The following is a 25172-nucleotide window of genomic DNA, read 5'->3' on the forward strand; positions in this document are numbered from 1 at the left end:
CCCTTCCATTCCATGCTCCTCTTTCAACCTTCTTTCCTCTCTTTCTTATCTCTCCTCCTTCTCACTTTTCCTCCTCTCCTCTTCACAGAATTACAAAACTACAGAGTGATTGAGGATGGAAATAATGAACCTTTAGAAGTCACCTGGTCCAACCTTCCCATAGAGCTGGTTGCTGAGGACCATATCCAGATTGTTTTTCACAGGGACAGAGATAAAACCACAGCCTCCCTGGGTAATCTGTGCCATTGCTCAGTCATCTCCATTCCTGATGTTCAGAAGGAACGTCTTGTGTTTCAGTTTGTGCCCAGTCACCTCTGGTCCTGTTAACAGGCACCAATTAAAGAGTCAAACTCCATCTTCATTGTACCTTCACATCAGATGTTCAGACACATTTGTGAGATCCCTTCTGAGCTTTCTCTGCTCTGAGCTGAACAGTCCCACTTCTTTCAGCCCTTCTTAGTAGCAGAGATGCTCCAGTCCCTTAATTATCTTAGTGACCCATGCATTTCTGTCTCATACCAGCCAGCCCAGACCTTGCCTCAGGAATCCAGGTGTGGCCTTATCAGTGCTGAGTAGAGGTAAGGGATTTACCTCCCTCAACTTGCTGTAAGTGGTTTGTCTAACACAGTACACAATTACCCTTCTTTGTCACAAGTCACGTTACTGGCTGAGAGTCAAGTTGGTTTCCACCAGGACCCACACATCCTTTTCTGCAAAACTGCTTCCTAACGAGTTGTTCCCCAGTGTACACTGTTGCAAGTGTTTCTTCCTCCCCAAGTGCAGGACTTTGTACTTCCCCTTGTTGAACTTTGTGTGGTTCCTGTCGGCCCATTTCTCCAGCTTGTTGAATTTGTGCTGGATTGCAGCATGACACGGGCATATCAGCTGTTCCTTCTAGTTTTATGTAAGCTGCACTATAGCTGAGGGTACCCTCTGCCCCATCATCTAGATGATTAACAAAAACGTTAAACAGGATTGGACACAGTATTGACCCATGCGGATAATACTGCTACTGTTACCCTTCTTTCCCTCTCATGTTCTTCCCTACTTACCCTTTCCTATTTCATCCCTGTATTACCTTTCTCTTCTGCTTCACACTCTCCCCTTTCCTCTTTCTGCCCTTCCGTTCTCCTTTTTTCCCAGTTGATTTCCATCTGGTCCTACATTGTGAGTTCTTTGATAACACTTAGTGTTCATGTGATGACTCGTATGGCACAGCTCATATCTTCAATTTAGGATGTTTGATTTAAGCACTACTGTATTACAACAAACATCAGAAGAACATCAGGGTGAATGTTTGCTTTACATATGCTGCCTTGCAGCCTGATTTAAAGCAGCCAGGGGCTTAGCTGTCTAGGCTGAGAGCAAACTTTTAGTGAACTATTCAAGAATTCTCTATATTGGCATTTTCTACATATTTTCCACATTTTCTACTCCCAACACCTTTGTTTCCTTCCATTCCTTAATATTGCCAGTGGTAGTCAAGATATTCTGAAATTAGGATTCTTTGGGGTGTATTCTCATTTTTGTTTGCTGAGATTTTGTTGCTCAACAGTCATTAAATACGTTAAAGAGAAAATCTGGGCCCCTTCAACTATGAATATCTCTTCTGTCTTTTCCATTAGAAATTGCTTAGTTTCTTAAGATTTTTTCATCTGAGATAAAAGTCTTTGAAGTTCTGTAACAATGATGATTTAAACACTGTTATTGATCATATAGGCAAATTATCTACCAGACAGAAACATTCATATATATATGTGTGTGTATATATATATATAATACGTGTTTGTGACTGGAACCTTAGAACTTCAGCTGTGATTGACACCAGTTGGCCATATGAATTGAAAGTGAAGAACCATCACTTGCCTTTAGCAGCCTTAATAGTCAATTAAGTTTAGTGGCTGACCATGTGGATCAGGTGATAACAGGTAACATTGTTCATATGTTCACTTTCAGTAGTTGTTGAGGACACTGCTCTGCTCCATCATCTGCTGACACATTGTGTTCAACAGGAATGTATTTTAGGTAGAAGGTGGAAGCTACGCACAGTAAACTAGCACATGCATGGAAAGCGCTGTCCGTCTTTGCAGCCCAAGAGATAGCCCGTGCCAGTCATAATCTGAAGCACTTAGGGGAGATATTTGTAACTATTAAATGTGTGGATTTCTCTTGAAATAAGTACACTCAATTCTGGTAAAAAAGTGCATATAAGTAGGATAAATAGGTTCTTTTGACTCCCTACTGGGAGCAGCTGCTGTTAAGATTGGGAGTCAAGGACTTATTTTTTCCATTGGGAATCTGCAACTTTTTTTTTTTTTTTTTTTTTTCTTCTGGCTCTGTCTAGACAAAGAAGAAAGGGAAGTGATAATTCCTTTGGAAAGCCACATTTCACGACCATCTGTTAGGTGATAATACCTGTGTTCCCTGAGCATGATTGAATCCCATTGAGTGGAATGGCACAGCTATAAGCTCAATGAAGCCTTGCTATAAAAAGTGGCAGTCCTTTGCAAAATAAGCAGTGTGATACCTTTGTTCCATTTAATGTAAGTGGAGTTTCTTTATGGTAATTTAACATCAGAATGTATTTTAATAACTCTGCATTACATAGAAATATATTTATTTAGGATCAAGTCCTTAGCCTTTGCAGAGAGGTGGCTTTTAAGGCCAAAATAATTTTTTGTAAGACTTGAAATGAAGCCCCATAGTGACAGAAAAGTGTATGACATAGCTGTAATAAATCTTCAAGTTGTGGAGCAGAGCACGAATGTTTAAAAAAATTAGAGTAGGACGGTAAATTGAGAGTTTTCTTTTGTATCTTAGCCCGCATTTAAGAAACGGAAGAATCTGAACAATGTTTAATGGCAAAAACAGGTGTTCTACTCTGTCTTTCAAGAGTGGTTGATGAAGCACTGAAAGTTAAAAGAGTGACAAAACACATGTGGTCACAACTGACTTGGTGTTAAGTTGGTATGTATGAATGACAGAAATAACTATGATTTGGAAGAGAAGCAGGGATCATGGTGATTGTGACAGCGTGGTGGTCTGTCATGACCCATGACAGTGCTTTTTGTCAGATCAGGCAGCAGTTTATGCCCAAGTATTAGCATTGATAAACCAAAGCAGAACAGTTAGGAGGACTGTGTGTTTAGTGGTCAGGACTTGAGACTTCCTCACTTAAAGAGGAGTAGTCGGGAACAGTGGGAAAAGTACAGAACAGGATGGGAAGACAGAGAGGATATCAGGGAATAAAAAACCTGAGACACTGTCCTTTTAACTAACTCTGTTGCTATAGATCTGTATCTGTGATTTTCCCATTGCTATAGGAAACCATTTTTTCCATGACCTTCCTGCCACCTCTTTTCCTAGTCTCATGTGGAAAGTAGTAGAAAAATCACTTTTCTTAATGTGTGGGAACAACGGTAAGAGTTTTACATTGCTACTGTTAATCATTTGTCTCCTAGTAAGCACTTAAATATTGCAGTCTTGATGAATGTTGACATGATCTATTTGATATTGTTGAGTATCTTAAGCAAGACTGTTTGATTGTGACTGTCAGCTGCTCAGAGACAGCCTTGTAGAAAACTAGTACAGGTGTCTTTGCTTTACCTGTGGTGCCAGATCTTAACTGTAACTTTAGATGGGATATTTTTTCACTGTATTCCTGCAATTGACCAGTGGTGGCATCTCCAAGGCAGACAAGAAAGCATGGGGGAATGACAACTGTGCAGTGGAGGATGAAAAAGCTAAATTGCAGGTAAATGGAGCATTGGCAGCTAGCTTAACTAAATCTGTATTCCGAAAAAAGTTTGAGAATCTCATTAACTACTGTATGATGTATGCATTTAATTTAATTTTCTACTGTTTTAGTTTAGAAGGAAATTTGAGACTTTATTAGGCAACAGACTGCTCAGTATACAATTGTTTGCTAGGGATGTAGATTAAAACTGGCTGTTGCAAAAAAAACAGAAGTGTCAAGTAAAATAATAAATCATTAGGTATATGGAGGATTTGATTAGTGATTTGAGACATGTATAGCATTGCACCTATAAAAGAAAATGTTCTTATGTGTTAAATTTCCTCACAAAAGCCTTAATTCTAGGAAAGTATATCTGAATAATCTTACACCTCTAAAATAAGGGATTGAATAGCAATGCATATATGTGGGGGTAAGGTTTTTGCAGGTGTTTTATTTTAAATAGGGAATATTATTGCTACCAAGAGTTAGGCAGCTATTTGCCTTACTGTCTAGTTTCAGCGCTATGTCCATGGATATGGAAACTTGCCTATGTAGCTCCCACAGCTTTATTCTCAATGTACATAGTTTTCTTTTCAATGAAAAAAACAAATGTTTAGAGGCTAAAAGTTCATGGATGAACTGAAAATAAAATTAACTTAAATTCTCTTAGATATAGTAGAGGAACATTCTGTGCTGTCTTTGTTTTCTATAGGCAAAAATAAAATCTGCAAGCCCATTGGAGTTTTAAATATAATATAAATGTCATACATAATCATAACAAGTATGCAAAATGTTTTCAAACATTTGTATTGTATGGAAGCAATTACTGGCACTGATTCTATCACACACCCCTCATATGGGCTAAGGCCAAAAGAAATGAAGGTCTCTAAACAAAATTACTTTGTGTGGGTGGGAAGAGAGTGCATTTTAACTTTTATTATGGAGCAATGTAGAGCCATATTTTAATGCCAATCACATACTCTTGAACACTTTTTAAATAAAAAAAAAATGTTCCGTGTTAGGCTTTTGTTACTTTTTCTTGTCATTCTCTGTCACAGGACTTACAAAGGAGATTCTTGTATTTTCATAGTAGAAGACTTTGAGGTACAACATGTATGAATACCAATCTAGCAGGAAGTTACTTCTCCATTTGCTTTGCAGCCAGCTCTGTGGTTCCTGAGATAGTACATTGCATTTTTTCTCAGCATTTTAATTTTGCTTACAGTAAACGAGCATTGCCTCCCATACTTCCATTTCATATCCATAAGTTACTGTGATTGCTCTATCAGGTGCTTTGTTCAATGATGCATTTGCAATTCTGTATATCCAGAGCAACCTTCTCTGGAATCCTGCTTTTTGACATCAGTGAAACTGTCTATAACACTCCATTTGTACACATGGGATGGAAACAAGTACTCCATATTGTCTTCTTCAGATAAGATACTTACTTTCATTCAGATAAATGTGCTACTGACTTTCACGTTCCTTGCATAGCTCCTTCCTCCAAACTTAGGCTCTTGCTGATCTTTTGAAGCTTCTATTATTTGCTGTGTTAGGAGCATTTCTACTCCTTGAAAGGCCTGAATGCCTTGTGTGCATAAATTATGTCCACTTCTTCCATGCCAGTTGGTCTGATGAAGGACATAGCCTTTTCTGACAATTTTTCTGTCTTTTAAAGGAAATAGTCTGTCTCTCCTCATGTCTTGACCTCTTATTGTTTGTACCTGTGCTACCTTATTGCATACAGAACAAAAGCTTCAGGAATCAAACCCAGAACATTTCACCAGACCCTTCTTAAAACTGGAAAGTCACTTCCCCGAGGAAATACTTTTTCAGAGGCTTTTCTGCTATGACTTGTCATAGTGAAATAGTGACATTTGGGATTCTCTCCAGAAAGACTAACTGTGATGTTCTCACTTTCATGCACATTTGAGTCATTATGCTGCCGCTTTAATGTCATATGTGATCATGTATGTGGTATATACTGCATGAAGCAGTGTACCAACTAAATTCATAATAAGGGAGAATAGTTCGTTGTGGAAGTTCCAAGAAATTCTTAGTTTTTCCTCCCTGGGGTTTCATGTGACAGTGTAAGTCATATAATAAATCTTGTTGTTACACTCATGATTTGTTAAAATTAACAGTTGGGAATTCATAGGCAAACAGCATTGTATATTTTGGTCCATAGGTCCATGTCTGAATGCTGCTCCTGCAGGCAGAGGAACTTTTGGAGGAAAATGCAGTAGCAGTGGGTGTCGTGAACATCATATGTCAGTGCAGACATATATAAGCATCATGGTTAGAAAGTTTCAGAAAAATTAGTATTGGGACTATGGATTATGCTGCTGAGTACAAACTAGAAGGCTGAAAGGAGGATAGAGAATTAGATGAATACTTCTGTTAGGGCACAAGGTACATGGAGGAGATTTGGATCAGATTATTTTACAATAAAATGAGGCATATATTGCACTATTTGTATGTGTATGAGCATTAGAAAAGTATCTGTGGGTATAATGTCATACTGAAGACTACACTTCTGTGGATTTTATGTGTCGCGGTCGAGGCGGGGGGCGACATGGGTTTCAGGATACCAGCAGCTTTTTTTATTACAACAGTGCAGCTACCTTTATACAGTTCTGGGGTGACACATGTACACACAGCATTGGTTTACCACTTCATAACAACTTATGATTGGACATACAGCCACATGTCCTAACACAATAGGCTGACATGCTAACAGGAAACTCACTGTGTCAGAGTCCTACTGTCCGTGGTTAACCCTCTGCCAGGTGTAAGAAGTTCCATCTTCAGTATCTCAGTTTACTGAGAGCCCAGAACCAGCTGGGCTCCCCCACATTTATGATTATCAGAATTCCTGTAAGCCTGTAGTATAGCTACCTATCTGAAATTATCAGAAAAAAATATAAAGCAGTGTGGATAAAACAAAGAGCACAAAACCCTTGTCCTGCCCCTTCAAAATTCCTTCTGAGCTTCAGGGTGAATTCCAGTTAATGAAAAAAAAAGGCACTCCCTTTTGGCTGGAAAAGATTTAACTCTGTGTGTGTGTGTGTGTGTGTGTGTGTGTGTGTGTGTGTGTGTGTGTAGTCAGTGATGCCATGTCGGTACATGTGTATACACACATAACTAAATATATGTGTGTATACACACATAACTAAATATGTGTGTGTACACACACAGACAGATGGACTTACAGACACACACCCTAGTTGGGCAGATACTGGAGTAATTCCTTTGAATGCTTCTGTTACTTTGGTGTGATAGGCATCTGTGCTTCCTGTAAAGTAAAACACTTTTTTTTATTATTCTGAAAGTAATATTTGTCATTTGCACAAGTGATTTGCATGTGGGTAATTTTTTAATGTAAATATTTTCTGTATCTGTGTTAGATAGCTGAAGCATAATTCTCATTTTATGCACAGCTTACAGACACATCCTCAGAAGTGGCTTGTAAATTTGGTTTCCTGATTTAGGACCTGTCAGGCTCTGGTTACTCTCACCATTCACTGCTGCGACAGAAGTCAGCTGGAACAGCAAATCAGTACCTATGAGCATTCAATTAGGCTCCCCAAAACCGAATCCCTGTAGGAGTGACGGTGTATTTTTCTGTTGCTTCCATGCATACCCGTAATGTTCAGGCGTGTTCTTACTGTCTGCAAACCATTTTAATTGCGTGCAGTTTCATGATCATGTTATGGCAAGTGTGGTTGTATTTGGAGTTATAGTGTGGCTTTTCTTCCATGCTCACATAAGAGGGAGTGCCCATGGCAACTTTATCTGTGAATGAAGCAGAAATTTGGCAGTTAAACAGTTTTGCTTCCTATATGATTGGTCAATTTTTTTTTCCTTTTTTTTTTTTAAGGTAGTTGGGCTGTAGGGTAGTTGCATGTACAGTATGTATTGGGGATCAATGAATTTTACACTAGAAATACTATATGTCAGCACACAAAATGTTATTTCTTTGTCTGCTTCCTTGGATTAAAGTAAAATCAGGACCAGATTGCAAATAACAATGAATTAACTGTAGTAGTATGTCTGTTTAAGAGTTAGCTAATTCAGATATTAATGTTAATGATTCTCTCTAATATCTATAAAGATGAGAAGTGTATATATTATCAAGAGATTTTTTCGGCTTGTCAACCCTGCTCCTCACTCACCTGGGGAAACTTTTTAAAATATACCCAGAAAATATTTTTATTGATTTTTTTCTGAAATAATGGACTTTTATCTCTAAGATAGTAAATTTCCAGCAACCATCACCACCCTTACTGAATTTTGTAAGTTCAGTTAATCAGGTGAATGACAGTGCTCAGAATATTTCTATCTTTGATAAGCTTTTGTTATTCCCAGTTTATAATTCAGTCCTTAGCAACCTTCCTCTAACTGAAAGGTTCATGTCATTTGGTCAAAAAAATGAGACAAGGAAATGTAGAGAAAACATTCATAATTGAAAGTTTTATAAATAGATTTTATATAGACGGGTATGTATATTTTAAAAGCTTGGCCAAATGATGACTTTGACAAAGATTTAACAAACCAGGAGTGTGAAGTGTTCTGTAGGCTAACAGTTTTAATGGGTTTATCTTAGACAGTTCTTCAGTTGTGAAAGTGTCAGTTAATAATTTACCCATCCCAAGAGGCAGTGGAAGCAATCACACTCAGGAGCAAGGTACTCCTAGGTCTGTCGTGGTGCTGCAGCTCATCTTGACTCTAAAAATGTGCCATTGGATGTGACATCAGCACTGTGTCTGCACTTTGACAAATGAAGTCTTGTAAGAGCTAAATAAGGCATGGGAAGTTTTGTAACAAGCAAATAGCTCTTCAGCTGATTTCTGCAGCAATGGATTATTGTAAATGTCCATCTGCTGCATATCACAGGAACACAGGTTAAAAAAAAGTATGTGGGTTTTTTGGTATTGTGCTTTGGGATTCCTCCCCCCCCCGGTGTTTTTTTTGTTGGATTGTCTTTTGTGGGTTTTTTTTTTTTTTTAATCTTAAACTCCTCCCCCTCCCCCTGCCAAAAAACCCAAACAAAAATAAAACACTAAAAAACAAAAACCAAAAAACCCAACATAGAAAATGTTTCTAAAATGCAGAGAACCAGTAAGCAATGTTTATGTGGTATTTGGAAAGTAAATGTTCTGCTCTGATGATGTATTGCAAGAGTTAGAGTTTTCTACCTTCTACCAGAAATGTGAATGTTTAACATAAAAAAGCTCTGAAATATAGTACTTTTACCATCACCCTTTACCATGCAATTTGTTCAGATGCAGTTGTTAACATGAAATTGCAGTAGATTAGGCAATATTTATGTGAATTTTATTCCAGCATTTACTCATTGAATTATCCTATACTACCAGGATGGTAAGTTTTGTAATTTGTTTTTCCCTATATGAAGAATGTTTCTCCACAAATACACACTTTTGCATGCATATTTTTTATTAGACATTATGCCATTCTAAAGATTTACAGTTATTTAATAATGATTTATTACAGTAATTTATTCTGCCAGCTGTGGCACATTTTTACTGGAATTTGTAAATCAAATGTGTATTGAAATTCACTAGAAACATGCATTTCAGATTCTAATGAAACATACTCCAAAATTGTTTTTAGAAGTGGGCATCTATATGAATGAGCTGTAACTTTCAGTTTCTATTGTTATATATAAGCTTTTCCTCCACTTGTTTTATTTACTTGCCTTTCATGGATGTTTCACTTACTACAGGATTAGTGAATCTTGATGCTGCTCTGTGAAACAAATAGCAATAAAACTGTAGAGTCATTGACTTTGCCCTCTAAGGTATCACTATCAAATCATGCACTTGACCTCAGTGATCAAGTCACATTAAGGATTAGGAAGACAACCTGAGAGCAGTTTCAATGTACTTCTAATTGCTATCTCTGTGTTGTGATAGAAGGTACATGTTTTGAATTCAGTGAGTCATAAAAGACACCGAGTGAAATTTGAGGTGATAGAAAAATGTATGTAAGTTTGGGTATGGGGGAAAAGGAAGAAGAAACCAAGAATATTTTTACAATATTTTGTAAAACGTTGACAATATTTTTTCAGGAGTACTGTTTACTTTTTAGCTTAACTGCAAATTCTACATTTAGTTAATTTTAAAGCTCTGGTGAAGCATCATGCCAGTAACTCTCTTTTCAGTTTGTATTCTGATACCTGCTATTCTTGGCTCTTTGAAAATCTAGCATGAGCTATGGGTGTGAAGTGCATTTTAAAATTCCAGCTCTGTGTAACAGTTTCCCAACAGTAAAAATCAGAATTAGATACTTCCTTTCTTCTTTCTGTTGTCTCTTTTGATTGTTCAGGCTTGAGACCCTTCTAGACAGGAACTCTCTCTTCCTTCTGCTTGTACATCACCCAGCACAACTGGAGGAGGTAGATGGGATAAGCCTGGTTTTAAGTCTCTTAGACTTTGCTTTAATACATATAGGATGCAGCTGACAGCAATGAAGCCATTTCTCAGTTTTTGTGTAAGTAATCATGAGATAAATTGTGAATAAGTGAAAATTCAACGTATCTTGGCTTCTTAGATTTATTTTGTGGGTTCAGTTCTGAAGTAGGAAAAAAAAAGCTTCATAACTTGTGAAAATCACCTGCTGTATATGTGTATACAAGTATAGGATTCCAGCTTGCCAGATAAGCAATGATACTTTCTTGTTTATCAAAGATCAGAATTAATTCAACACAAAATGTAAGGATACTGAAAGATTAGTTTTTAATTTTTTGTGAATATGATCTCTTCATGACAAAAAGCCAAATTGTCATGACAGAGTTCAAAAGAGAGAAGATATGGGAAATATTTCTAAATGAGTATCCAGGGATGTTAATTACTGTATTTGAAATCATGAGTGCTTTAGAAAAACACACAAGCAAAAAGACAACTTAAGTACATTCACCAAAAAAAAATTCATTATAAATATAATGGTTCATCACGGATTGAGAAATGGAAATTTATTCCCATTTTCTGTACAGGGATGAGATTACTTTTGTAGTGGGATTGTGGAGCATTCCCAGCAATATAGAAGCTGAGAGTTCAAGGTTAATTTCTTAAATCGTTTTTATGAAGATTAATTTATTCTTTTAAGAACTCTACATTATGTGACAGGAAACAGATGATTTTTTTTTTCCTTATGCTTTCTAGGTGTGTGGGGTTTTTTACCTCAATTACCTTTGTACAGTTAGTTCTTCTGTTAAGTCAAGTGTATGACACTATATATATAATCTTTCTTATGTTTACATTGATGCTTATCCTGTATTCCTTTTGAAAAGTGACCTGCAAAGCAAATAAACTTGCTTGTGGCCTGATTTTGTTTGGCTTGGCAGGTTTTAGTTTTTTTCAATTCTTGTTATATTAATCTTGTATGTGAGGAGGGAGTAAAAATACAGGAAAAGTTTCCATTGTTAAAATTTCTCTATGGCTTTACTCTTTTAGTCTCTTTGATGTAAAACTCACCAAGATTTTTCTGCTTTGGAAGGCTTAAGCATAGAAGATGAGCTCTCTAGAAAAAGAGAAAAAAGACAAATTTTTTTTTTTTTTTTTTTTTAAATCAGAATCTCTCCCTCCATCCAAATGTCCTCCTAAGACAAATTTCATCTTTTAAGAACAGCGTGATATACCTTCCTTTCCTGCAGGTTTACTTAAGGTGATACTTTATTTTGGTTCTAAGACTCCTTCTAAGAGTGGCAAGAGAATGACATGTTCTTTCCCACCTACAAAAATTTCTTTCTTTTCCTAAAATGAAACTAGGTTGGGTTTTGGTTAGGTTTGGTTTGGGTTTTTCATGATTGACTTTTAACATGTTTGCAGGTGTCCTGGAAGTGAGTTGGATTAAAGATTGCTGATAGTTATCTATAAGGTAATACTAGAACTATCCTGTGTCCTAATGGCTGTCTCTGTAGTTCTGTCTTTAGCATATAATCAGATGATCAAACCTAAAGTAATGCATCTAATGGGTTACTCTTTTTGCTGCTCAGTTTTTCTAATCTCAATGGAAACTGAAAGAGTGACACTGATTTGGGGAAAGGGAGAGAGAAGAGTCTAATGTCTGCTGGCATCCTGGGGGAGCTTGGTGGGTATCACTGATGCTCAGCCATTTTCTTCCCCTGGGTCTTTCTCATCCTTAGAGCATTAACATGGAAAGAGGATGAATGCAAACCCTGGGCAAACCTGCTTCACAAAATCACAGAATATGCTGAGTTGGAAGGGACCCACAAGGATCATCGAGTATAGTCCTTAGCTCTGCACAGGACCGTCCCCAAGAGTCACACCATGTGCCTGGGAGTATCATCCAGATACTTCTTGAACTCTACCAGGCATGGTGCTGTGACCACTTCCCTGGAGAACCTGTTCCAGCACCCAACCACCCTCTGGGTGAAGAACCATTTTCTAATATCCAACCTAAACCTCTTCTGACATAACTTTGGGTCCTGTCACTGTTCGCCACTCCACTGGTGTGCTTCCCATCAGCCAACTCTAGGATACATCAGTAGATGTTAGTGTCCTTCACATTTTCCAAGTAAGCATCTTGTTTTGGAAACTATTGCTTCTTACCGTGATTGAACCTCGCCTACATTTCCAAGATGTATTCGGCATAAAGTACAAAAAGCTCTGTTTCAAAACTGGAGAGTTTCTGAAGGGACATATGTGTGCCCCTCAGGAACTTACAAGCCCAGTTTTCAGATTAAAAGTAGTAAGTACTTTAATCTCAGGTCATAGAATGTTTTTGCCCAAAAGATGAAGCTTCTGTTTGATACACAGGGTAAGTAATAAGCTGAAACATCCACATCCCAGTGATAAAAAGGATTAGCAAGCATAGCTGTTTGTTTTAGGACCTATTAGTACTGAATGGGAGATCTTAAAAAAATTCTGACTTAAGTAACATGAAAATACCTGCATTTCCTTATCTGGTTTCAGAAATGTCGAAGCATTGTGCTGCACAGGATATAAGGTATTTTAGTAAGGAGGGGAACGTGTTGATTCTTTTCCATTGTACATGTAATAAAATTGCTAACACTGTTGAGTTGTAGGACAGGGCTTTATTGCAAAATGGTGTTTAAAACTGTCTTCATGCCTTTTAGATGCAGGCTGAAGGGCAGAGGAGTGCCCTACATCTGAGGGCCTAAGGAACAACACTACTATCTGGAAAACACTCCCCCTTTCTCCCATCCTTGAACAACCTCTCCCCCAAAACCCACTCATCAAATCCTTGTTCTTTTCACAACAGATAGACTTGTAGGTACTTCTTTGGTGCTTGCCTTGTAAGTCTGTTGCAATTACTGTAAAAACAAAATCGAGTTTAGTCTTTAAATAGCGCTTTTAAGGTCCCTGTGGGCCAGCTTGTCCCAAGTAAGCCATGAGAAAGACAAGACAGGGATTGTCCATTATGATTTTACTTTAGAGCATATTTGCCCCTTTTCCCCAAAACACTCATATTTTCTCTTCAGCTGTGTGAATGGAGAAAACCTGAAAGCTTCAATGTCAGGTCTGGTTCCTAAAGAAAACCAGTGTGGTTGATTTGTGGGTTGGGAATAGGGGTTTAAATTGGCATAGACCTGTGGGTGCTTTGGAGCTGGAGCACACGCAGCTGTGGGTTCCAGATGCTTGCTATCCTATATTAATGTGGCTTGTCTATGAAACCATGGCATCCACAATACTATACAAAGCTCCACGCCTGTGGTAGTTTGGGAACTACTTCCAGCAAGAGAAATTTCAGTTTTTAAAGTGTGTCAGAACAATTTAAAGACATCTGGTTCAAAAAGGCTTAGATAATGCAAAATTCTGCTTATGATTTTCATTTTAAAAGAGATTCAGATGCTATTATATATGAAAATTTCTGACTCTTGATAAAGAGCATTTTGTTGTTTTGCAGATGAACCAAGGAAGAAACAAGCTTATTTACCCCATATCTTGATATTATAAGAGTTCAACCTCCTCTGTTGTTGGGATAACCAGTATGCAAATATTGTAGCAATATACTTATAGTGGTTTATATGCAATTAGTGTCTGTTCATCTGCTATGGTGGCAACTCAGAGAATATCTTTTCTATGGCGTGGAAAAGGGAAGTACATAGACTGATTTTCTTCCAAATGTGCTGAACATTCTCAGATATATTTGTCTGTAATAACTGCATGTTTTCCAAAATTTTTGAAAAGACCATATTTTTTTTTTGAAAGTGTGAATGAATTACTAAAATTAGGAATATTTTTTCATTCTGTGTTTAATTCACATCTTTAAAAGTTCAGTCTATTGTATATTAGATTTAACAGAATAGGAAGTATTTTTAGATCACTTTTTTTTTGTAACTTCTTTCTGGCAATTGTGTGATTTAATAAAGAAATTGTTTTGTATAGTATCTTTTAAAGAAATTGTATCTCAAAACCACTGTGCAGAGTTAATAAAATTAAAAAGTTTTTTTCCCTTTTTACTGGAAGTTAATAGACCTAGACATGACAGAACATAGACATATTGTTTCCAGATGAAGGCTGAAAATAGATGGAGAATGAGAGAGAGAAATGCATCACGGTGGTTCCAGATGGCAGGCATTGCAGAGGAGAAGGTTCTTGCATCCATGTTGGCCAGAATGTACAAAAGGACAAAAAAGGAGTCCGATGCCAAACAGAGGAAGCTGAAATATAGAGAAATGAAAATAATAACATAGGAAATTTGTCCAATATTTTTAATTATTTTTTTAAACTGATTAGAGTGTGCAATGAGGATATTTCAGGTGAAAGGAGGTTATAGAAATTGAGTTTTACTAATGCTCTGTACTCATCAGGTGAGAAGGTTTTTTTGGTTGGTTGGTTGGTTGGTTTTGGTATGTTTTCAAACAAAATAGTAGCTTGTAAGTATTTAAAAGTTTATTGAGTCTCATTGCACTTTTGAGTGTCTTATAAATTATTTAATTGTCTGATGGATATGTGGCTACCTAACTATAGGGCATGAAATATGCACTGTTCCTCTAATACACTGGAGGGAGACCTGTTTATAAAGTATTTAGTATTGGTTTTATAATGCACTGTTGTCAACAGGAGACCACGGAGCTCAAAGATCAATCTCATTTTGGCCCACAGTATTAATGCTGCTTTATGAAACTCTGTGACAGGTCACTTAGACAACAGCTCTTAATGAAAGGACTTTGTGCCAGTGTGTGGTCGTGTGACTGTCTGTTAGTAAGGCATAATTCAGTCGCTGCCAAGGCTGCAGATGAATCTCTTTTGTCCAAGTCCCTGAGGTGACTTTGTGGCTGCTGCTACTGCTGGCCAGGTGATGGAGCTCATCATTTCCCTGGTCCTCCAGAGAGAAGTGAGACAGAGAATGCTGAATTCTTGCTAATGCAGCTTTTCCTAATTGTCCAGAGATATAGTAGGACACTGGGCAGTTCAGGCAAGTGTACTGTGAATGAGTCAGTAATTAGAAAAAAATAGCCGCTCTTAATTCAGTCTTGCATTTGTGCATGAAGTGTCTTTTCAGCTATCTAAAATTCAGCTGTTCTGTAAACCAGCAGGCTTTTTAGGTCAGTTTAATTATTTAATTTTGACAGTACTATGTTTTAGGCAACAAATAATTGTTACTAGGAAGTGGCACAATAGATTAGATTATGGAATAATTAGATCATAAACTTAGCCTATACTTAAACCCTTTAGGCTGTTGTGGGATACAGAGGCCTTGCTTGTTATAGACACAGTTTAATAAAAGGATGAGAATAATGAAATTAACTACCAAAGAATAAATTGCTTTGTGAAGGTCTTGTGCTAAACAAGTTCAGTGGACAATTTCTAAACTAGTCTAGTCTAAATTAGTCTTCTACTAAACAATTCAATGGACAATTTCCACAGGTTTAGAATGTTTTTCAGAAAAGAACAGCAAAACTTGGTGAGTTTAATAGTATATTAAAACTTTAAAGCTTGCTTAATCCAGATAATCAATAGCTGAAATATGCTGTAATATACTAGTACACCTGTATAACAAAGTGGTAATCTGTGGATGTAAACCTGCGTATTTGGGGAGGTTTTTTTGGATCAAAATGTTCGAATTGGTTTTCTCAATGATTTATATTTTTTCTTTAACAAATGCTGTGAGCTTGCTACTATTTCTCTTGAATACTGAAGTCAGGTCTCAGCAGATACAACTGGTTTTGAAATACTTTATTTTAAGAGTGAAATACATTTATTTTTGTGTTATACATCTTCCAATATTACACGGCATGTCAGGTGCCCTCTGTCCTTTTAATTCCTTGTAAATCAAAACAGAACGTCTAAATCCCACTTATTTCAGTGGTGGACTGTATAGACGTTTCATTAAATGCACAGTTTAAATCAAGGTCAGTTGGACCTTTTTGTATCTACTGTGCTTTGAATCAGATTCTCTAACAGAGTTATCTTTTACCCTTTGGTATAAAAAATTAAGTACTAATTTCATGTAAAAAAAAGACACTGACGAAAACACTGATGTGAAATTAAGAATGGATGTGAAATTGCCACATGTGCAGAACAAACTGCCCTGTTTACCTGTCTGCAAATTACAGAGTTTGCAACACATTTTTGCTGGGCATGTAATATTCTTTTGAGAAAAGCACAGACTTTTTTAGTTTAGTGGTTTATGCCATGCCGATGTATAGAATAACTTTTAAACAGCAACTAATCACTTAAAAGGCACAATCAGCACACTGTTATGACTTGACATTATGTTTGTTTTTATCAAGTTAAGTGTTTTTATAACGTTCTGCATCCTCCATTTCACCTGCATTTTTCATTTATAGATGTGTATCCACTGGAATAGGTATTATTTGATTACCTCTGCTTCACATGTGTATTCCCCTGTTGTTGAGCACACAAATGCATATATTTGACATATCTCCCATACAAAGTAGTTTAAGAAACATAGATGTGATTCCCTTGTACAAAGGGGTTTCAAGTGACCTGACCTCCCAGTATTGGCTTGTTCATATGAAAAAAACCACCAACAAACCAAGAATAACACGAACAAAACAAAACACCTTACAGCAAAAGCAAAACAAGACATCAAATGTATATAATATAAACTTAAGCTGACAAAAACTTTTCTCTAATTTGTGTAAAATTCTCCATGTTTATGTTCATCCCCTCAAATGTGCAACTGGACATCTCTGCCAACATACATATTGTGATCATGTTAAATATTGAAGGCCAGCATATATGGATGTCATAGTCTTCTCTGTGTGCTTACTTTTTCTTTATTTGACTTTTCTTTTGTTTCTCTAACTTATTAAAACATAGTGACTATGAGTGACTAAAATCCTCCTGATCTCTGTTGTGTGTTTTATCTGCAGACAATAGGTCACAGTTTTCACCTTACTTTTTTCTGGTAAAGTTGTGTCATAGCAGTCTTTATAAGGATTCTGTGGTATGGGGTGCTGATTCACAGTTTGGAAAGATGTGATTAGGATCAGCTACAGTGTGACAGTTTGCTAGGAACTAAAGCTTTCATAACAGGACACATAATCAAAACTTTTCTCTGAGGATAAAGGTCCTGTCATGTCATTTACCAAGAAAAAAGGATGAATAACCAATTTAGAGTAGACTAGGGTTTTGAAAATATGATTTTTAATTACAGTGAAAACTACTGTGTTGAGTTCTACCATGCTTCAATTCAACCTTAAAATTCTTCCTAACGGAAAGTAACAACAGCAAAGAATGCAAACAACCAAAAGCAAAACAAAATAAGAGAGATAAAATGTAGATGTGAACAATTCCAGAATTTGTGTGAATTAGGTATGCACATCAAAGTGAAAAGCAGATTGATAAATGCAAAATACTGTAGATAAGATAGAGAAGAATTCAGCAAGGACACTTGGAACACTGTTCCTAGAAGTATTCAGCCTCATTGTTGAATTGTGACATAATCAGTCCAATACATTTTGGTTACAAATCAGAAGTTACCTCTTAAAACTCACACCAAAATATTTTACAAAAGGATGACAGGTTTCAGAGAGAATACAGTGCTGCCAATATTTTTTCTTTGTAATATGGAAATTTGGGTGGATTATCTGTTCAGGGGAGGTTTCCTTTATTAGCCCTCCCACCCTATTTTTTTTCATTTCAGACATCTGTTAACATTTCACAGACTCTTAACAGATTTGCAGAGTGAGTCCCGTATATAGTTCTTAGGGAGAAGGAGATGATAAAGAATGACATTACCGTGGTTGATTCACCACCTCTTTGAATCTGAACATCAAGATGGCTTTGCATAATTTTCAAGCATCAGATTATATTTCTTACAGGACACAATTCACAACTTCGTTGTTATCCATGGATAAAGTATTAAGTGTGATTGTGGCAGGCTCTGCTGCCACATTATTGTAATGACAAGAAGAGTTCTTTCTTACTTGGTCAAATATATTCTTTTTGGAGGCAGTATGGAATACTTGGTTCCAAAATGTCTTTAAAACAACTCAACTATATAATCTTAGTTTTTCCAGCACAAGCAAGGGCTGATTGTCATGCGATGTGGAGGACCATTTTCATTATTTTGGCAAGAACAGGGACAGTTTTGTCCTGATGAGCTATTAGATGAATAGCAGAATGTGTCACATGAAAAACCACTGATCTTTAACCCAGCTATCTACTTAACCAAGCCTAGAAATGAATAGTGAATGCAGGAAGAGCAAAGACCAGTTTACTGTCATTACAAATTAGAGAAACTATTAACATCTGCAGCCAAATGAACTCTGGGAATTACAGGTATTATCCAGTAAAGCAGTTGAGGGTACAAAGATTTAGGAGATAGATGTATACAGATATGAGTTCACTACCTGTGTATGTTGTGTGTATCTGTCGTTACTGTTGAAAATTGGAACGTTTGTTTAAAAAGACATAAAGATGTTCAGAATCTTTTCCCAGTGCCTTTAATGAATCCTGAGAATGAACACCAAATATTAGGAACTCTCCTTTAAAATAGTCGATTGATATTTATCATTAAGTAGAAATTTAAATACTAAATCAACAGAAATAATAAATCTATGCTCACTGTTTTATCTTTTTTTTTTTTTTTTTTTTTCCCCAGGAGTCGTCTCAGGGACACTGCTGCATGTACAGTTAATATAAGCATTTATACTGAACTCCTAGATGTTTGAAAAACAAATATTGTAAAGATCAGTAACATTTTAAAATTATCAGTTATGGGAATTAATGCTTAAGAAAAACACCATTCTTTCTTGCCCTGCTAGTAGAATCGCATTGTCTCCCTACAGTCTTGTTAGCTCATACTAACTGAAATGCAAATTCTTTCCAACTAATTGGACCTCGTTGAACGTACATGTACAGTACATAGTTATATGCATGTAGATTTTTTTCACTAAATTCCTCTGTAATTATTTTCTTGATTAATATCTAAAGCAGAGACGTGGAACAAAAATCTCTTTAAAGAGTTTACATATTATTGAACATTAAGAAGATAGTAACTGTTGCATGTTTTAACAGCTTAATTAATAATACAGAATAATTGGAACAAAAAGAAGAAAATATTTTTTTCAATGTTTAGTCGTTTTGAACTATTTGCATTAACCCTTTGACTGAACTAATTAACGCTTAAATTATCAGAGTAATGGAATTTAGAAAAAAAATAAGATAAGTGTACATTGTATAGCACATTCAGCTGGCTTGATTTTCTTCTTAGCATCACCTGGGCTTTCTTTAATCACCTTTCCTATCCTTTCTTGCCATATGGTGCACTTCTGTATTGGTAGTTTAAAGAGGAGTAACAAAATCAACAATGTTACATTTTTAAAAGATTCAGAAAGTCACACATGTAATGTAATTATCTTTGACAGTAAGTAATAAGTATTATTTAAAATTAAAAGAAGACAAAGTCTCAACATCACATGGAGTTCACAAAGGACATAAAATTCTCAAAAAACAGAAGTAGACAACTGCAACTGCACTCTGTTTTAAGTTCCATTAGAGCCTAGATTCTGTAGGCACCTCTTCTGTGAGCATCGGGATATTCCCAGGAGCTGAAAATGTAAAATAATTTCAGAGATCCTTTTATCTTTCAGTACAAATGACATTGGATAGCAGTAAAATACTTGCAGAACATATTCCTGATTAAAAATCTATTGAAAATGAGATTTTTTAAATGCTTTTGAAAGGATTTGTTTTAAATACCTTTAGAGCCCTTACCTTGACTAAAATGTTTCAGATTCTTATGAGAGTTGGCCAAAGAGGAGAGAAACTACTCAGTTTATACCAAACTTGTATATTACTTGTTAGTTCCTGTGCTTCCCACAGATAATTCAAAGAGTATTTATGCCTCCAAAGGAACTGTGGCAGTAAACAGAGGGTTATAGATTACAAAGGGAAGTACTAGGTTCAGAGCGTGGATTCCGATTATTACAATTTCTGCTGAAATTTTCATGTCAGTTTAGTTTCTTGTTCGTTTGTTTGTCTGGTTATTTTTGGTTGTTTTGGTTTTTTTTGTTCCCCCTCCCTGCCTCCCTCCCTGCCCCTATTGCTGTACAGTTAGATGAGGCTTAATCTGCTACTTAGGAGGTGGGCTTCTGTTGTATTTTTCCTATAATGATTACTTTTATCTCCTTATTGACTACTACTCTGTTTGAAATTCAGTAAGTATTTCTTTTCTTGGTTTTCTATGCTGGTACTATTGTGCCAAACAAGATGCTGTGGAGACGCTGTAAATTTAAGGATGACTTGAGTTGGACTAGAACTGACAGACTAAATTTTGTTTCTTCACTGTCATGTTAGTTGGGGGGGCGGGGGGGGGAGAAGATCTTTCTTTTAAATGTTCTGAACCTATGATGTAGAAGTGACGTTTGACAATTAAATGATAGTCCTCCTTTGATACAGTGATCTGAATGAGCTTAGGTTTCATGTAAGGTTGTAGCATTCTGGCCAAGATTTCTGCTTGGGAAGACCAGATTTGGATGTATTAGCTAGTCAGCCTAATAACCCTGTACAGACTGTATTGATTTTCTAGGAGAGAGTTTATGAACTAAATAAACTTGGAGTTGGTGTCTTAATAAACTGCTTCTCTCAGTCTGTCACATTTCGTTACTTAGCTCTGCAGTTTAGGGGAAAAAAAGGCTAATTCTGTTACAGATTGTTCACAGCAGGGTCTCCAAATTAGCCCTTTGTTTTGTAATGCCACCTTGCTTGGGCTGGCTTTGAGCACATTTCTCAGTTTTACCCTAATGAGTTGCAACACTGATAATGTGGCTGATGATCTTTCATTGATTTCACTATCACTTGCTTGTCTGGTAATTGATCCGTTGCTGAGCCTCTAGTTAATTATATCGGCTTTGACATGGCCCGGTCCACCGGGAGTTTCAAGTCTTGCAGAATAACAGTTTTAATAAAAGAGTCTATTACTGCAGGTGCTTGCTGCTGCATGCCAGTTGATTTTGTGTGTGTTTGTGTGCACGCGCGTGCGTGCATGTGTGCATGGATGTGTGTGTGCGGGTGCTTTTTTTTTATTCTCTGGGAGAGGAGAGGACTGCAGGACAGGAAAAAGAAGGCGGGGGGTGGGTAAGAGATGGAGATAAAGACTGCGAGGGAGAGCTCACAAGAGATGCAGAATGGAGAGGAGGAAGCTTGCTATTGACAGTGTCCTTAAGCCTCCCACAAATAACAGCCATTAGTGGGAAGGTCAGGAGCTGAGCATGCAGCTTGACTGAGGCACTGAGTGCCACTTCAGAAATGAAGAGGCTGGCAAATTTTAGAGGGAGTTTGAGGGGCTAATAGCTAGCTGTAAAGGTACAGCCACTGTTGGTACAATTGACTCCTAAGTGTCATTCTCCCCTCCCCAGGTGAGAATATTTTTATTGACCACAAGTGGACTTAATATATTTTAAGGCAACAGTTCTTGGAGTTCTTGCTTGTTTCTTCTTGGATATTGAATTTGCTGCTTCTGAGACTTTTTTTTTTTTTTTACTTAATGGTGCTGAACTGGAGGAAAGTTTAACAGAAAAGCTTTCAAGAGATGTAGGGTCTAGAGGGGAAGGCACATTTGTGTCAACATAGTGTACATCTTCTCATCTTTTCTCATTGCACACTAATGACACAGAGCTGCCACTGAAGCTCTCTTCTGTTTCTTTTGTTGTTTCAGAGAGTCAGGTTTATTGTTATTCCTGAGTTAAGAAAAAAGCAGTGAGTGGTACATTTGTCCTCCTAAATTTGTACATTTTATTAGAAGATTAATGTTCCTTGTGTTGGAAAGGATAGCTTTTTTTTAAAAAAAAAAAGGCCATTTTTTATGAGATTGCATGCATTTTGTTTTACATTTATGAAGTTTGTTTGAAGAGTTATGATTTCTTGTCTGTATGTAAAGGATGAAGTGGGTAAGAGAATTTTTAAATAACATTAATTTTAAAAAGACTTTGTAATTTAGAGCAGTATTGTAATAGTATTATTTAACCTGATAAATGGTACTGTACCTTAAGTACAGAAGAAAGATCTTAAAGGAAAAAAATTTTTTTCTTCTACATTACTTTTTAGCTGTGTGGGACCGATTTCTTTTTTGCTGTGATTAATTTCTTTGTTCTTTCCAATTTGAAAGGTGTATTGTATCTGCTTCAACCAGCTTCTTAAAAAAAAAGCAAAACAGAAAACTACTTTTGATCTTTTGGGGGAGGGGAAAGGAAGGGCTAGCTTTTTCATTTTTTCTGTCCTTTCTTGCTCGCAGTGCTTCTTAATACACTTAGCAGTGGGCAAGGGAAGAGAGGGGTGTGAGAGATGAAATGTTCATGTGACTTTCTAGTTTTATTTCAAAAGGAGTTGGATCATGTTTTTTTCCCCTCTTTGGTAAGAGTTTCATTTGGGATAGAAACTGACTATGCCACAATTGTTTTCTGACTAATACTTAGAAAATAACCAGGCCAACTTTTATGTTTTACTTCTGAGTGAATATTGACCGTATTTAGTAGTTTCCTTGCTTGCTTTTTCCTTTTCTTTTTTTTTGTGTGTGTGTGTGTTTTTGTTTGTTGGTTTGGTTTGATTTTTTTGGGGGGGTGGGTGTTTTTCTGTTTTTTGGGTTTTTTTAAGGTTCTCTAATCTGTGTGTAGGCAAGTGTCAGATATTACATGCTGTACTTGACAGCATTGTTGAGAAAGAAAGCGAAAGACAGGGAAAGGGCCACAACCTTTTCTTTCTCCCAATTCACTGTGATCATTGTGCTAGTTAGAGAGAGAATGTGCGTGTGTGTGTATCTGTGTATCTGTAGACTGAAGGGTTAGTGCAGGATGTCATTTGGTGCCTGACAGTGGAGCAGTGCAGTTGACTCTTTGCTCTGCTATCCAATGACATCCAGTGGCTGAGAGTTTGAAGCTGATGGTTGGGTCTCCTTAGTGCTGCATGCACACCTGACAGGCAGCTGTTAAACTGAGCAAAGGCGAGCCTGGGGAGTCACAATCTATGCATAAATGATAGGGGTCTCTCTGCTGAAGGTGCAAAAGAAGCTCTGACCCTCTCCCCTGAATCCCCCCTTCCCAAATGAAACGCACAGTGCAGCTAGCTTCTTAACTACACTACACTCCTGCTACTGGCTGCCAAGAGGCTCAAAAAATCCACCTTCACTTTTCAGTCAGAAGAGGCAGAAGTGGATGTGAGAGACAGACACACACAGAGACACAGAGAGCGAAAGAGGGCAAGAGACTTGACTTTAAGAGACTCCTGCACTGACAACTCCATGCAGTTCGGAACAAGAACGGCAGCGACCGACTCTGGTTTCATGGGGACATGGCAGAACACTGACACCAACCTCTTATTCAGAATGTCCCAACAGGTATGTTACTTTCGTTTATTTTAAAACATGACATTTTTGTGTTCTATTTCTCCTGCTTTTTCTCTTTCTTTCCATGTTTCATTTTTGTTTCATTCATCACTACATAGTTAGCCTCTGAACTGTCATAACTATGTCATTGGAATGTGCATGGTTACTTCATTTCTTCCCTAAGGGCTCCTTTTTAAGAGAAGAAAAAATATGAAAGCTTTAAGTAAAAGCAAAGCATTTGTTTTAAAGTTTCCAAATAGAGCTTTGCTCCTAGTAAGACTGTTTCTCTTTCTTTGTTTGCTTGTGTTTTGTTCCAGCCTTTTTCCCCTCGCTATCCCCCCCGTCCCATAAATAAAAGTATCTGCTATCCCAGCAAAACTACTTTTTTTTTCTTCCTGAGCACATAAACCCCCAAATCAAACTGATACTAAATTTAGGGGGCCTCTCTCAACGGCATAATTTACTTAATGTGGCAGAACACAGTTTTATTGAGAGGGAAGGAGCGACGAGCTGTCCTGCTGTAGCTGCTGCCAGCATGGAGCTGAGGGTTGTTAGAAGAGACAGTTTCAGTCCTCGGGTCTCTTTTCTCCCGCTCCCTCTCCCCGCTTGCTCCCTGTCTCGCTCCCCCTCTCTCTGCGGAGCTGAGCCTTGGCGTCCTCCCCAGAGCTGCTCCTTCACCGGGGGCCGCGTTTAAGGCAGCTTGGTATGCCGGTTCTGACGGGAAAGCGAAAATGTTACTGCAAGGCCAGTTATAACTGATAATTAATCACAGGAGCCAGTGTCTCTGTACCATACGCTTGGTGATACGCGCCTTGTGTGTTACAGCTAATTTTACACAATCGCTTGGCTCTTCTGGGTGAAGGGTAAGGGAAAAGGGGGTGGAAAAAAAAAAGAAAAAAAGAGGGAAAAAACCAGAAAGAGAGAAACTTTCAGCTCGGATGGGGCTCAAGCAGGGGAGGGAAGTTCAACCTGGAGGTTTTTAACAGGGTGACTCCCTACCAGGGGATGTTTTGCCCTTCTGAAAACTAGTTTCCAATTATGGTCTGACACTGATGGATAATAATTGAAATATTGTGTTCGCCAGAAGAGGAGTTAGTAAATTTGTATATTTATATTAGACTTTTATTTAATGTTAGACATGAGATGAATTAAATAATTTACCTGAGAGGTGTTGTACATTAAACAAAGAGAGGGAAAGTAATTAGGTTTTTATAGGTACAGTAACAAGGAATGCTTGAATACTGGCCATAAAACAATAATTTAATTAAAAACCCCCAAACTTTAAAGCCAAGAAAAACTCCAAAGCAGATAGTTAATAACCAATAGCGGTTGCCTGTGGATGACCATTTAAACAGTATAGCTCAGGACAGGATGAAGGCATTTGAATAAGAAATATTTTGATATATCCTGTAGAGGGACCCTGATTACTGCTGATACAGTATGCTGGTATAGAATGTAATCAACGTAAGGCAAATAAGCAACCCTGTTCAATTTCTCATTCTTGAAAGTAAAAAAGTTCATTTCCTTGCAGAGATGCACATTTCAAAAACGCTGCTTAGCACTAGGAAGTGTGAATTGCTACTGCTCTGCTTACAAACATTATCAACTGTATGCACGTCTGTGATACATAACA

At 37.2% G+C, this 25172-nt stretch overlaps 1 protein-coding gene across 1 annotated transcript in view; it reads left to right on the forward strand.

Annotated features, from left to right (window-relative positions):
- BNC2 (basonuclin 2) overlaps nt 1–25172 on the forward strand; it is a 325106-nt gene that overhangs the window by 69618 nt on the left and 230316 nt on the right. Inside the window, exon 2 of the mRNA XM_050328920.1 lies at nt 23351–23551. Within this exon, the coding sequence (XP_050184877.1) occupies nt 23351–23551 (201 nt within the window). The remainder of the gene's footprint in view (nt 1–23350; nt 23552–25172) is intronic.

This window comes from Myiozetetes cayanensis, unplaced genomic scaffold (genome assembly GCF_022539395.1).
Source record: "Myiozetetes cayanensis isolate MyiCay16 unplaced genomic scaffold, myiCay2020 scf4, whole genome shotgun sequence".
NCBI classification, from domain to species: domain Eukaryota; kingdom Metazoa; phylum Chordata; class Aves; order Passeriformes; family Tyrannidae; genus Myiozetetes; species Myiozetetes cayanensis.